Source organism: Danio rerio, chromosome 24 (genome assembly GCF_049306965.1).
Source record: "Danio rerio strain Tuebingen ecotype United States chromosome 24, GRCz12tu, whole genome shotgun sequence".
In the NCBI taxonomy this organism is placed as follows: domain Eukaryota; kingdom Metazoa; phylum Chordata; class Actinopteri; order Cypriniformes; family Danionidae; genus Danio; species Danio rerio.
Window position 1 is genome coordinate 42,317,501 of NC_133199.1, and position 14,169 is coordinate 42,331,669.

Sequence of the window (14,169 nt, forward strand, 5' to 3'; positions counted from 1 at the left end):
GCTGTTTTAATGCGTACACCAACCCCACCCCTAACCCTACCCCCAGTGACATCACTCGAAGAAGAAGTGCAAAAAAGGTGGAGCTCAAGCTTAAGCTCCCCCTCTCTGGAGCTCAGCTCGCCTCAAATGGCTCTGCAGCGAGCACCACTTGCGTTGTGTTGGCAAAACAGGCGTGAAGTGTTGCTTTTATAGTTTGCTGCAGTTAAGTTTTGTTTTCATTTTCTCTCTGTGAGAGCTCAGCTGGATCACGTGTGGATTAACAGTGTACGCGACGCTCGAGAACAATAACTTACGTGTCTAAGGTGGATTATTGTTTACCTGAGAGCTGTTCTCATCTGCAAACGCTGAAATCCGGATTCGCTTGTAACGTTAGTCTCCTCTTCATAAAGACGCGGCTCTAGTTGCTGATGATTGTCCTGTCTCTACAGATTTGGTAAGTGAGCGACCAGTGCTCTTTGTTTATTCAGTTTGTTCGTACCGAATTAAGTTAACTATTGCACTGAGTGCAAACATAGCACCGCATTTTGTGACCGGAATAACACACGCGGCTTTCTGACGCTACCTGCCGTGTGCAAATAAGTTTCCGGGAAATGCTGAGTTTTTTTCTCTCATTCGCCGTGCGGTATCAAACATTGCATGAAAAATACACGCTTAGAGCAGCTCCTCGAATCAAATATCGCGTTTGTCGCGAGGGGCATGAATGAATTCCCTGAATGAAAGAGCCAAACTGCAGTTAAAGTCCACCATTTAATAATTTGGCAAATAATTCGACTACAGATGTCCATGTAGGTTAAACACCATCACTTTCTAATGTGTTTGTATTTTGACTGAAACTCACGCGTGCACAAATAGACACTCCCACACCCTCCCACTTTAGTTCCTCCGACAATACCCCTAAACAGAGCTGGACACGCCCACTTTTCTGACTTTTTTCAAAGTAGAGGTGTGAAAACACCCTGCTGAAACGAGGGGATTTCATGGCCCTTTAAGGGACTGTTTCATATGTGTTTATTGATCATTCTTACTGTTCAATGAACGCAAACTATCAGATTATTAAAGACACAAACCCCTCATCAGCTGCACCTTCAGCAAACCTCCTAATACCTGCAGCACAAGGACTTTATGATTGTTTATGAGCAACCAAAGTGGCTGATCTGTTCAGCGAAATATTTGACTTTGTGTGACTGGATCTTAAACGACCAAAATGATATAACTAAAGAAATGTTTACTGTGCAGAGCGAGAGCACTTCTCTACTATTAAACTGAACAGCGCATCACTGACGCAAGCATGCTCAGGCTCGGATGCAATGTGAGTGCAGGCTGTTGGGGCAGAGGGGAGTGGGGGACAAGCGCGCTTCGGCACGGTAAAGGCAACTGTACATAGTGTGAGTACGCCCTTAGACCTTATGCGCAGGCCCTACATTTATTTCCATTAAATCTGCAGTAACTGTACCTGTCTGAGTTCATCCTCCAGGCTGCAGGCTGTGATGTTGTAGTCAGAGATACTGAGCTCCATCCCTTGAGTCGAGTACCAGTTTGCATACTCGTCCAATGAGATGCTCTCTACATCTGAAGCATTGATGGAAAGGACAGGTAGAGGAGCGCTGGACGTCACCTTAAGCAGGGCCTTCAGATTACTGCAACATAAAGACACATCCAAGCATCTTAAAGCAACTCAAAAGTTATGTGAAGTAATGCTACCATAGTTAAAAAAAAAAAACTAGTGAATGAAATTGTGAAAACACTGTACAAATCAAACAGTGTATTATGAGGCATTATAAAACAGATTGTGGCTGCAGGAGTTGCGTTTGAAACAGTTGTAAAATACACAATAAATGTACACCCGTGACCTCATTACTTTATTATTGCTGGATCTGTGTTGCTCGGCAAGCACTTTGCTTCAACCACAACAGATTCTGAGGAACTACATTGGCTGAAGAATAATGTTTTTATTAATATTGTTACGTTCCACGTATGTTTTGTTGTTTGTTTTCTGTTTGCGTTCTCTTCTCTCTTTTCCGCTTGTGAATCCGCTTGTGAATTTCATGTGTAAAAGGTCTTTTTTTTTTTTAGACAACAAACAAAAAAAAACCCCACCGCACCAATATATTTAATTCTATAAAAATATATGAATAATAGTAAAAAAAAAAATACAAATAAATAATATTATTAAGTAAAAGATCATAATGCTTGCACAATATGAGATTAAAAATAATTATATATAAAATTATAAATTAATATTTATACATTTTTCCGCTATATCGCGATTTGAATATAATTTGACCAGATGATTAACAAAAATTCATTTTAAAATTTAATAGTTAGTTTTTTAGATCATTTTTAGATTGGGATACTTTTTATAGGAAACAGGGTTTCTGCAGGTTTCATCAAGTCAAATCTAAGACTTTTAAAGACCCTTTTAAGACCATTATGAAGAACATTTTAGCCTAATACAGGGCTGAACACTAATGATTATTTCTAATGGTCCAGTTGGGCCAATGGAAATTTTTTTTTTTGCTTGCCATTAAAAAAAATAAATAATCCAATGTAATTATTTCTCAGTGGCATACTTTAATGTGTCAAAAGAAGAAAACTCTAGTTGTATACACTATTTTAAACATTATTTAATTTTTTTAAATGACACCTTGATTTAACATTAAAGTTATTTATTGTGAAGGCAATTACATAAACAATCAAAATATATATTTGTTGGCTTTTGGTGCAGATTGATTGAGTATAACTTCTATTCAACCTAATGCATTTCTGCTATTATAACGAGGAACTGTTTTTAGTTTTCCTTCTCTGATTTTATTAGGATGGATTGCTAGTGATCGGATGCATGTCGACCCGAATGGGTAGCTTTACTTACAAAATTAAGACCTGTTTAAAATCATTTACGATATTCAACACATACAATTTTGTTTTTGAAATTGAAGACATTTTAAGACCCAGCGAACACCCTGAGGAAAGCACATCTGCATAAAACAAACATTACAAGCATATATAGCATAAATATACAAATGAATTAAACTGCTTCGTGGTTTTCAGGGGTTTTCTAACAGCATTAATGTACAGACATTGAATAAATCAATCTAAAACAAAACAATCTTCATCATATAAATGACCACAATTAATCTTTAAGCTACAAATGTTATAATGTTGTGTGCCCAAATGTTTTATACACACCTGAAATGCTCAGTCACGGGTCTTAAAAACATACAAATGATAAACTTTCACTGCTATGGTAATACTTTAAACCTCTACCTACGCTAAACTTCCTACAATGTGTCTATCACAGGTATGCTCATTACAAGGTCAATTAAACTATAAACTATAGCAGTCAACACTTGAAGTGGTTCAACACCAATTCTTATCTTAGGGCAATTTTGAAAGAAGGTGACAGTGGCTGAGTGGTTAGCACGTTCACCTCACTGCAAGAAGGTCGCTGGTTCGAGTCCTGGCTGGGTCAGTTGGCATTTCTGTGTGGAGTTTGCATGTTCTCCCCGTGTTGGCATGGGTTTCCTCTGGGTGCTGCGGTTTCCCCCAGAGTACAAACCCACGTGCTATAGGTGAATAGGGTAAGCTAAATTGGCCAAACTATATGGGTGTCAGTGAATGTGAGCGTGTATGCGTGTTTCCCAGTACTGGGTTGCAGCTGGAAGGGCATCCGCAGAGTAAAACATATGCTGGATAAGTTGGCTGTGGCGACCCGTGATAACTATAGGGACTAAGCTGAAGGAAAACGAATGAATGAATTTTGAAAGAATTTTTGGATGCACTTCAAATGTTGACTACAGTATATCTTATACAGCTTTATTTTATATTAGATCTTAGAACCAAAAGTGCTGCACACTGACCGCTTGACACACTCTGTGGCGATGGTTTTGGCCCTGAAGCCCAGCACAGCAAACACCACCAGCGTGGCCAAAACAGACGTCATGAAGTTGACTCCAGACACAGTGAACGCGTCTCGATGGCAGTTGTTGTTTCGTGGGTTATAGGAAGAGTACGCAATCACAGAACCAAAACCCAAACCCAGAGCGAAAAAGACCTGCGTCGCCGCCTGACGCCACACCTGAACATCAGCCCAGATCTCCAGCTAAGAGAAACACAAGCAGTTTACTTTAAACCCTGTATAAATGTAATAAATATGTCATTTCAAAGTGAGAAGCAAATAAACAGTATTTAAAGACAAAATAGAAACATACACGCATATTTTAAAATTAAACAGCACATAATCAAAACAAACAAAGAAAAAAAACTAGAAGACGCTGTTTTCTGATTATGGTGTTTAATCAATAATCATAATCAATGTCATATTCTGGATCTTGACGGTAGTCGTGTGTTAGTGTACGTACTCTGGGGTAAAACATGAATTTAATGCCCTCTGATGCTCCATCCAGCGTCACGCCTCTGATCAGAAAGCACAGCAGAACCACGTATGGAAACACGGAGGAGAAATACATCACCTACAATCAATAACACAAACAATCACAGCATTTTAATAATATAACACACACAGCATGGTCCTGCTGGAAATCTGTCTCTTTCCAACTTTGCACTGAAGCAATTACACAGATACAAAAACTACTTTATTAAAAAAATAAATAAAAAATAAAAAATTTAATAAAGTTTTTTTTTTTTTTTTTTTTAACCAAAAATCTTTTCTTTTTGCATTTTGAATCTAAATTGTATATTTATTGCTTTTAATTTCTTTAAGAAAAAAAAGAGTGTCTATTAGGGTTGGGCGATGTTGACAGATTTGGCATTGTACGATGTCTAATGTGAAACATCGTGTAGGACGATGCCATTGACGTCATAGGCAGGGGGTTGTTGTTAAATATCAAATAATTCATAACAAATTAATTAATTGTAGCCTACTGTTTTCACTACCTGACCCACATGGTCTTTGCTTTACCCATAACCAAACCATAAATAAATAAAGTTACGAACAAATGACCACCTGTCAAGCACTTTTTTTCTCTGGCGTGAATAGGCAGAGTGATCCGTGTCATTCTGATGGCTTTTCCCACAGCTGGTGGAGGAGACGAGAGTTCGGTTGGAGTTCACTATAGCGCATACATTTTCATTGTTTTCACTGCAAAATCCTCACCGCGTGCGCGGATTTAGGAGACATTCATGCAGAATGCATCTTTGCACCTAAAAACGCCAAACGCAGCGCTCAGGAACAGATAAACAGTTGTTATGTGAACTTGCTGAAGTAAAACAGGCTGCAATGCTTGCCCCGCCTTTGTGCCCTTCTTATTGGTCCACTGCTCTAGAACTGAACTCGAATGATTGGTTAATATGAGCTGTCAATCTCTCAGTCAATGACAATAACAGTATTTCCAACACTCAGTCAACTCAGGGCCAGCCCGTGGCATAGGCACCATAGGCAAATGCTGAGGGCGCTGTATATCCAGGGGGGCGACAGAAATGAGCGCGGTTCAGTTGGTTTTGCTTTCGATATTCCTGACACACATTCAGTTATAGACATAGCAATAACTCAAAAACCTCTTACCCTAAAAAGATCTAAAGTGTGTTTCCTACAAAAAGACAAAGCTGGTTATGTTTCACAGCTGTCTTTCTTTTTTTCGCTCGACATTACGAGCACTGCTCCGGTTAAGCCCTCACAATATGTGTTTAGCCGAGAGAGCTTGCACTGAGAGGAGCTCTCAGTAAGGGACCGTCGGAAAAGGGCTTCTTTTTTTCGTTTTTCTGCTCCGCTCAGCGCAAGCTCTCCCTGTTGTGAGGGCTTAAGTGTGTATGTGTGTGTTTGTTAGGTGCTGTCTATGTTTGTGTATGTTTGTGTATGTGTTTGAACAAGAGACAGTGTGGTGCTGTGTATCTGTGTGTTTATACAGACAGCTTGTTATAGCCTCCCCCCTAAAATATAACACTTTACATGGAAAGCATCGTCAATGCACCGTGATGCACCGAGATATCGAATTGAACCGAAGGCATGATAATCGTAACCAAACTGTGAGACCAGTATAGGTTCACACCTCTTCCAGCTCAGCATCGTGAAGTTTGTCGGCCATCGATTGGTCTATTGGCACAACCTTAGTGTCTATTGATCATTATCTGTAAAAGCACTAGCTTATTGTTACTCTAATGTTATACTCAATATACAATGCAACATTACCTTTCCGGAAGACTTGATGCCCTTGTACATAGCCAGACACACTATGACCCAAGCGGCCAGCAGACATCCAGTGAGTATGAAATTGAACTCTCCCGTTTCGTCAATGGAATCGGTGATATCCAGAGCTTTACGGTACCAGAAATATGCTGTAGGAGAGCTGGCAGCACATTCCTTCACTACCAGAAGAAAAAAGCAGAGCATCTTCAAATAAACATCTCCACACAAAAACAGTAGCCTTTTAAATAAGGCTGCACGAAGTCTGGAAATTAAGGTTAATCAATACAATGTGAATACAATTCAATCAGATGACTTAAAGTGGATCAAGCTGAAATTTACGCAAGTATGGGTTGCATAACAAAAGATCAACTGGAAATTAAGAATTTACTTTTTTTATATGAATTTATATACCAGTCAACAAAGGATGCTAAATTAATCAATGTTCTTTTTGATTATTTTTATATCCTAATAATTAAGTTTTAAATAAACCCGCAACTTTGGAAAAGGTTCATTCTGCAATACGTAGTCTACAATCTTCAAAGTCACCTGGTCCAGATATGGGTATACACTCGAATTTTACAAGATGTTTTCTGCAGAGGTTTCTCCTCTTCTCCTAGATGTCTTTGATGTGTCTGAAAGACCTTTCTCTAACGATACATTTTACCAAGCATTAATTTCTTTACTATACCTACATGATCCAGCATCATATAAACCAGTCAGTTTGCTAAACGTAGATAATAAAATACTAGCTAAAATGATTGCCAATAGGTTAGAAAATGTGCTCCCAACAATAATTCATGAGGATCAGGCTGGCTTCATTAAAAACAGACAAATTGTTTAAAACATTCGGAGATTATTTGATATTATATACTCCTCTCATTCAAGATCTCATTCTGAAACACTCAATTCACTAGATGCTGGGAAGGCCTTCGAATGGGATTATCTTTTCTCAGCCCTGTCAAGATTCGGTTTTGGCAAAACATTTAGCTCATGGAAAAAAAATCCAATATGCATCCCCTATGTCAACAGTACAGACAAATAAGCTTAGATGTGTTTGCTTCAGGTTAACTCCTTTTACAAGACAGGGTTGCCCATTATCCCCCATGCACAGAGTTTTTGTCCTAACAATCAGCACTGATGATAAATGGAATTTCTATTTTAGAAACCGTTTCTATTCCTGCATCACCCAAAGGTGAACCAAGAGCTGAAAAGAAATACAAATAGCAGGAGTCAAGAAGAGAGGAAAATGAACGGTCAATCAGAGTCAGAATATTTGCAGACAATTTCACTCATTCATATTGTTTTATAGATTAAACGTTTGCACCTTGACAGAGTTTTTAGTCTGAATTAGAATTAATTTGGTCTGAAATATATCTTTCACCCGTTAATTTTAATATTATTACATAAAATGTTTTTAAAAAGAGCTTTTTCCAGGTAAATGTTATATTGTAAAAAATATCGTTAACGCAACACGTAATCGCAGATGATCTGGCATTAAAAGTGATTTGATTACCTGTGCTGTTCCCTTCTGTTGGACATTTTTCCCATGGCAGAGGATACTGGAAAGAGTTCCCCAAATAAAAAATACTCCAGCCGATGATGACGTTATAATACAGAGCAACAAAGAAACACACCTTGGAAAGGAAGAGAGAAACACAACATTTAGCTGCTTGTTAAATGTGAATTTGCTAAATTTGAATCTGGCAGCAGATATCACAGCCTCTGTTTCTTTTTACCTGGCAATTTTTTGTTAACATTTATTGTTATTTATTTAGGATATGCTTCTTCACATTCTGATTGTAATGCCTCATTATTAAATTGTTAAAATGACTATAATTAAATCAAATATTCTTTAGAATAAAATATGATGTGCCCTTTAAAATGGTGTACTTGCATCATGAAGATGTTATATTGTCATGAGTGGCACAAAATTGTCTTAAAATGACAATAATATTATAACATATAATATATTTGGTGTATACACCAATATATTTTGGTGCAAAATATCATACGACAAAAAAAAACAAAAAACAAAAAAGATATCATGACAGTCCTACTTAAACTCAAACAGGATGTGACAAGTGAATTATGTGTAAATGATGACAGTTTACAGTGAACTATGCCTTTGAGTTACATCAGCTACACAAGATACAGGAGCCTAATTTTACTTTGGTTCACACTGCTCTTCTCACACAGTGTCTGAAAGAAACCATTTAATCCTGGATAAAGTTCACTGTTCCACAGCAAATAACACTGGACATACTCACCACACAGCTGGAGTAGCCAATGCCAACAAGTTTTGGAGAAATGTGCCTCCAGACACCAATGCTGCCCTGTCTGATGCTCTGACCAGCCGCAAGCTCCAGAAAAAACAGCGGCACACCGACCAGCGCCATCAACACCACGTACAGCAAAATAAATGCTCCTGAAAGACAATGAGTGAAAGCATTAACAACGTCAGAAACGGAAAGGACAAGCTTAGATAATTTATGCACCCTCCACACTCACCGCCTCCGTTCTGGTGGCAGAGATACGGAAACCTCCAAACGTTTCCCAATCCCACACTGAATCCGACTTGAGCAAGGAAATACTCTACTTTACTGTCCCAACCGTCCCGGGCTGTTTCCAACGGGACTTCTGGCTCGAGCCCCAATCGCAGTTCAACCTCATCCTGCTGGCCGTCTGCAGGTAACGGGGGCTTTGCTGACGTCATCTGGCAGACAGACAGAATTGGTTTTACCATTAAAACACATAAGCATTGGGGTGAAGTTGGTTTTATACTCGCACAATCAGACTTTCTCTTTAATAACACAATTTTAGAAAAGTATTGTTAGCAAGTTTTTAAAGGGATATTATCAACCAATAACTATCAAAGTACAACATTTTTCACTGTCAAAAAAAGTGTTTATATTGTTTTAAAGTAATTCTCACATGCAATTTTAGACCCAATATTCAAAGTAGCATGGTAAACAATATAGGAACAGTGTCACAAGCTGTCAATGAACGAATGTGCAAATATAAAACCAACTTTAGTTCAATACAAGCATTGGGATAAGGTTGGTTTTATACGCAAATTCAGACTTTATCCTAAATAATAGGGCTGCAAAACACTGGAAAAAACTTGCGTTGCGACATTTTCACTTTCTGTGATTTCTATTGCGATATCACAAGATAATTAACCAACTTACTTTTAGATTGATCAGGATGATTTTGCAGGGGAGTGCATAAAAACTAATAAACTACAGGCAGAGATAAAATAGAGCAAAAATACAAATGAAGGAGACTAACACTATAGAGGAACAGAAATAAAAGAATCAAATGTGCAATAAAGCTGTGTATATTCTTTATTGTGTAAATAATTAAGAACAATTATTCCTTGTTAAAGCTAATAGTTAATTTTTTTATTTATGACTGTCAAATTACAGTTAAAAAAAGACTAAATTAGATTTAAAAAGTATAGATAGTATCAACTTAAGCACATACAATGAAAAAAAAACAAAGCAAAAAAAAAAAAAACATACCAACAAATAAAAAGGTAAATAATAATAATAATGTGGCTTAAAAACTACAATTGTACATTCTGAAGCACACCATACACTGTACTTTGCACTTAGAAAAGAAAAAATCTATTTGCTGGAACAAGGACTTGGTCTGTAGTTGACAAAACATGTTCTTGGATATATTTCCTAAATGGTCCCAAATTTTTTTAAACTGGTTAGATGAACCTCTCGACAGTAATTTTTTCCAACTTAATCTAATAGTTCATTTGTTTTAAAAATGCTTTAAACTTGCTTGAAATGTTTACAGAGGCCTTAAAATCACTTTTTATATAGACCATTTTCAGGGATGTAAACAAAAACAACGGTCCCAACGCATTTCCTGTTTTACATTTTTCTTTTTTAAATAGCATCCGGGAATCCAAAGAGAGCCACATACTGATAAATAATGCTATGATGGCTGTTTTAACATTAAGTTATGATTGAATTGCCTCTTGTTTCAGTTATGAAATAGTTTGTTAACAAACAGGAATTGTTCATGGACCAATGACATGACCACACTAAATTGGTCTATAAGCATTGGAGAAAAGTAGGTTCTATACTCGCACATTCAGGCTTTACCATTAACAATATAATTTCAGAAAAGTATTATTTACTAACTCATAATAGGGAAATCATTAGGGTTGGACGATGTTGACCAATTTGGCATCGTACGATGTCTAATGTGAAACATAGCGATGGCTGATAGCATCGTCGTCATAGGCGGAGGTGAATTAATTATTTATGAATAATTAATTAATTCATAACAAATTATCTGTATCCTACCATTTCAACTACCTGACCCGCATGGTGTTTGTTTTACCCACAAACAAATCATAAATAAATAAAGACAAGTTACACACAAATGACCACCTGTCAATCACTTTTTCCGCGGGAGGTTGGTCGGTAAAAAAGGTGCACAACCAACAGTATTTGAGGTTTTCACTAAAAATACTAAGTACAAGTGTGAAAGTGAAAGACTGAAGCAGTGTACTGATGTTGTGGCACGTTACCTGATAGATTCACAAGACCGAAGAGTCGTTATATAGAGACGAGATTAATTAAATATCACGGTTAACAACTATAGTGAGACGCGATCCAGCGGTACATCCTTGATAAACTGTCCGATGTGCACTGCTCTCTGGAGCTCAAAGGAGCTTAAGGCTGATTTATACTTCTGCGTCAAACGCCGGCGTATGCTACGGTGCTGACGCATAGCCCTTCGCCGTGGCCGTCGCCGTCACTGACGTGCACCTGTCAAAAATTGTAACTACACGTCGCAACTACGCGTAGCGCAAGCTCTGTGATTGGTCGGCTTGGTAGCGCTGACGAGTCTGGGCGGGACCGAGAGCCGCGCGAATGGCGCGAGCCAAATGGAGCGATTGTTTACAAGTGTGGAGTCTCGTGAAGGAGCTCCGGATGGAAAGTTTTGTTCTGTGTTTACCTCATAGTTAAAGCTGTTCCACGTCCGCCGGTTCCTGTCTCAAAATGAGCGAGTTTGAGTCACTTGTACAACCAGGAAGTGTTCAGGAAAAGCAAAACAGCAGCAAAGAAACTCGACACAGAGGAACATTTACACCTCACTGCCAACTAGCGTTTCTGAAGTGTTAATGCAGACCAACAGAGACGGTGTGCAAAAGTATAAATGCACAGCTACGCGCGTTGCATGCACCGTGGGTTATGCCGGTCACTTGACGCAGAAGTATAAATCAGGCTTTAGACAGTGTGTGTGACTGTGTATGACGTGATGTGCGTTTTCATCAGACGGAGGGCTGTTTAGAAATGCTAGGTAAAACACGGTGTGAATGTGGAGCATTTTCTTTCTAAAATGCCATTTTAATACTATGTATTAGTGTAAATGGGGTCTAAGTGTGTATTTTTCGCCAACGGGTTTTTGATGGGGGCGGAGGATCCGCGATACCGGCTCAGCATCGTGTTGTCTATTAGCCATTGGCGATGGACGATGGCATCTCCTATCGGCCCAACCCTAGAAATCATATCATCAGCCAAAGACTATCAAAGTACAACATTGTTCACAGTCAAATAAATGATGGTTATTGGGGCTGCATGATAATGAAAAGAACTGACATTGCAAAATTTTCATTCACTGCGATATATAGTGCGATATAAATGCAATTTCACCAGATGACTTGAATAGCTTGTACAGATAGATTGAGATGATTCTGTAGGGAAGTGCATCTGAATAAAATATAATTTGGGAAAAAAATGTAATAAAAACAGAGAAAAGATGCTAAATAATCCCTGTACAATAATAATAACACCATCTTTTTAAGATTATGTAAATAATTCTATAATGTACTAGGGTTGGGGGACGCAGACCAATTGGGCATTGTACGATGTCTAATTTAAAACATCACACTGGACAACGGCATCTTCATCACAGGTAGCAGTAAATTATTTATTTATGAATGATTAATTATTTTATAACAAATTATTTGTAGCCTAAGGCTTCAACTACCTGACCCACATGCTTTGATTTCCCATAAACAAATCATAAATAAAGTTACACACAAATTATCACCTGTCATATTCTTTTGCCGCAGGACTCTGGCATGAATAGGCAGAGTGATCTGTGTTGTTATATTGGCGTCCACAAACTTGGTTGGTAAAAAAAGTGTACAACCAACAGGAACCAACCAACAGTATATGAGGTTTACACTAAAATGACTAAGGATAAGCGTGAAAGCGAAAGAGTGAAGCAGTGTACTGACGCTGTGACACGTTACCTGATAGATTCAAAAGATCTAAGAGTCATTAGATAGAGACCAGATTAATTAAATATAACGTTTAACAACTATAGTGAGACGCGATCAAGTGGTATATCCTTGATAAACTGTCCGACGTGCACTGCTCTCTGGGGTTTTTTGCTGAAAGCACCCGCTGACTGCTGGAGCTCAGACCCGCACATATGCTGCAGTGCATGTCCGTGGTCACGTGATGTGCATTTTCAGTGGTATAGTGTGGATGGAGTACTTTTCAAAAATCATAAATGAAACGCCAGTGTGGACGTGGACCATTTTTGTTCTAAAATTAAGATGTATTAGTGTAAACAGGGCCCAAGTGTGTATTTTTCGTGAGAGGGTTGCTGCTGCGAAGGGGCCGGGGTGGAGGATTGGGAAGCCAGCTCATCATCGTGATGTCTATCGACCATCTGCAATAGCATCAACTATCGACCCAACACTATGATGTTCTATTAATTTGTAGGCTACAAAAGTTTTATTTATTGTGCCCAAATGGCTTTGATTTGCTTCAAATCGTCAGTGTCACAGGCCTTCGAGGCACATGCAAATAATAAACCTTCACTCTAAGGTTAAAAATTGAAATCACTTTATGTGGTAAAAGTAATGTCTGGTCAACTATAATCCCAACTACAATACAGATCCCTGTGATGTGACTTTTGCAGACTCGCACTTTACCAAAAATATATTGTGCAGGCCTAGTGGTAATGTAGTTTTGAAATCATATTTGCATGCGATTTCAGATGCATTATTCAAAGTAGCATGTTAAACAATATAGGCACAGTGTCACAAGATGCCACTGAATGAATTTACTATGACTTTACATCACTGAACTTTACCTCAATTGCTAAAGCACTCATCTGAGGATTTATGTACTATGTAAAAGTATAAAATAAGCTATAAAATATGCAGCAATAAAAAGCAATGTTATGTTGACAGTTCATTCAGTCGTAAAACTGCTCAGTCATGTGTGCTGCTTCATGTCTGACTGCTATTGAAGTTCATTTCCATCTGAGCGATCAGTTCAAACTAAATGAAGAGTAAAAAAAACGTGATCTATGAGAAAGGCAATGTTAAGGACACAACAGTTTGATCAGTAAGTTTCCATGGTCTTTACAGTTGTTTGTAAATTCATATCATAAAAATCATATTAGCAGCCAATAGTACAATTTTCAACACGTTGCTGAACAACGCATGTAAAACAATGTGAAGACTCATGCAACCGCCTTCGCTACTGAGCTTGAAAATAAATATCATTGGCAGAATGGTATAAATGCTGGATTAAGATCGTCTAGGGCAGGGGTGTCAAACTCAATTCCTGGAGGGCCGAAGCCCTGCACAGTTTAGCTCCAACCCTGCTACAACACACTTACCTGTAGGTTTCAAACAAGCCTGAAGGACTCAATTAGTTTGATCAGGTGTGTTTAATTAGGGTTGGAACTAAACTGTGCAGAGCTGCGGCCCTTTTGGAACTGAGTTTGACACCTGTGGTCTAGGGGGTCGAATCGAGAACGCAATCTTTTTTTGATTAATTGTACAGCTCTAGACAGAACCTGGAAATATTTCCAGGTCTCTTTTTTTAATTACTTTCCCTACCGCGTGTGAATCATGTGACCCCGCTCTATTAAGGCTGATTTATACATCAGTGTTGAACTATGGTGCAGTGCAGCCTTCGCGCGGTCGCAAACCTGCGCACCTTTCAAAACATTTAACTACACGTCACACATTTGCA

At 38.3% G+C, this 14,169-nt stretch overlaps 1 protein-coding gene across 8 annotated transcripts in view; it reads right to left on the reverse strand.

Annotated features, from left to right (window-relative positions):
- The window catches only part of slc6a16b (solute carrier family 6 member 16b), a 30,869-nt gene that overhangs the window by 11,908 nt on the left and 4,792 nt on the right, over positions 1 to 14,169 (reverse strand). For all 8 annotated transcript variants that reach the window (XR_012399167.1, XR_012399168.1, XR_011008554.2 and 5 more), the window contains 7 exon segments: positions 8,651 to 8,855; positions 8,410 to 8,567; positions 7,656 to 7,776; positions 6,146 to 6,321; positions 4,359 to 4,469; positions 3,858 to 4,099; positions 1,454 to 1,637 (listed from right to left, as the gene is read on the reverse strand). Coding sequence is in view for 2 of the 8 variants with exons in the window: in XM_017353844.4 (XP_017209333.1) it covers positions 1,454 to 1,637; positions 3,858 to 4,099; positions 4,359 to 4,469; positions 6,146 to 6,321; positions 7,656 to 7,776; positions 8,410 to 8,567; positions 8,651 to 8,855 (1,197 nt within the window). In the remaining 6 variants the exon portion in view is untranslated.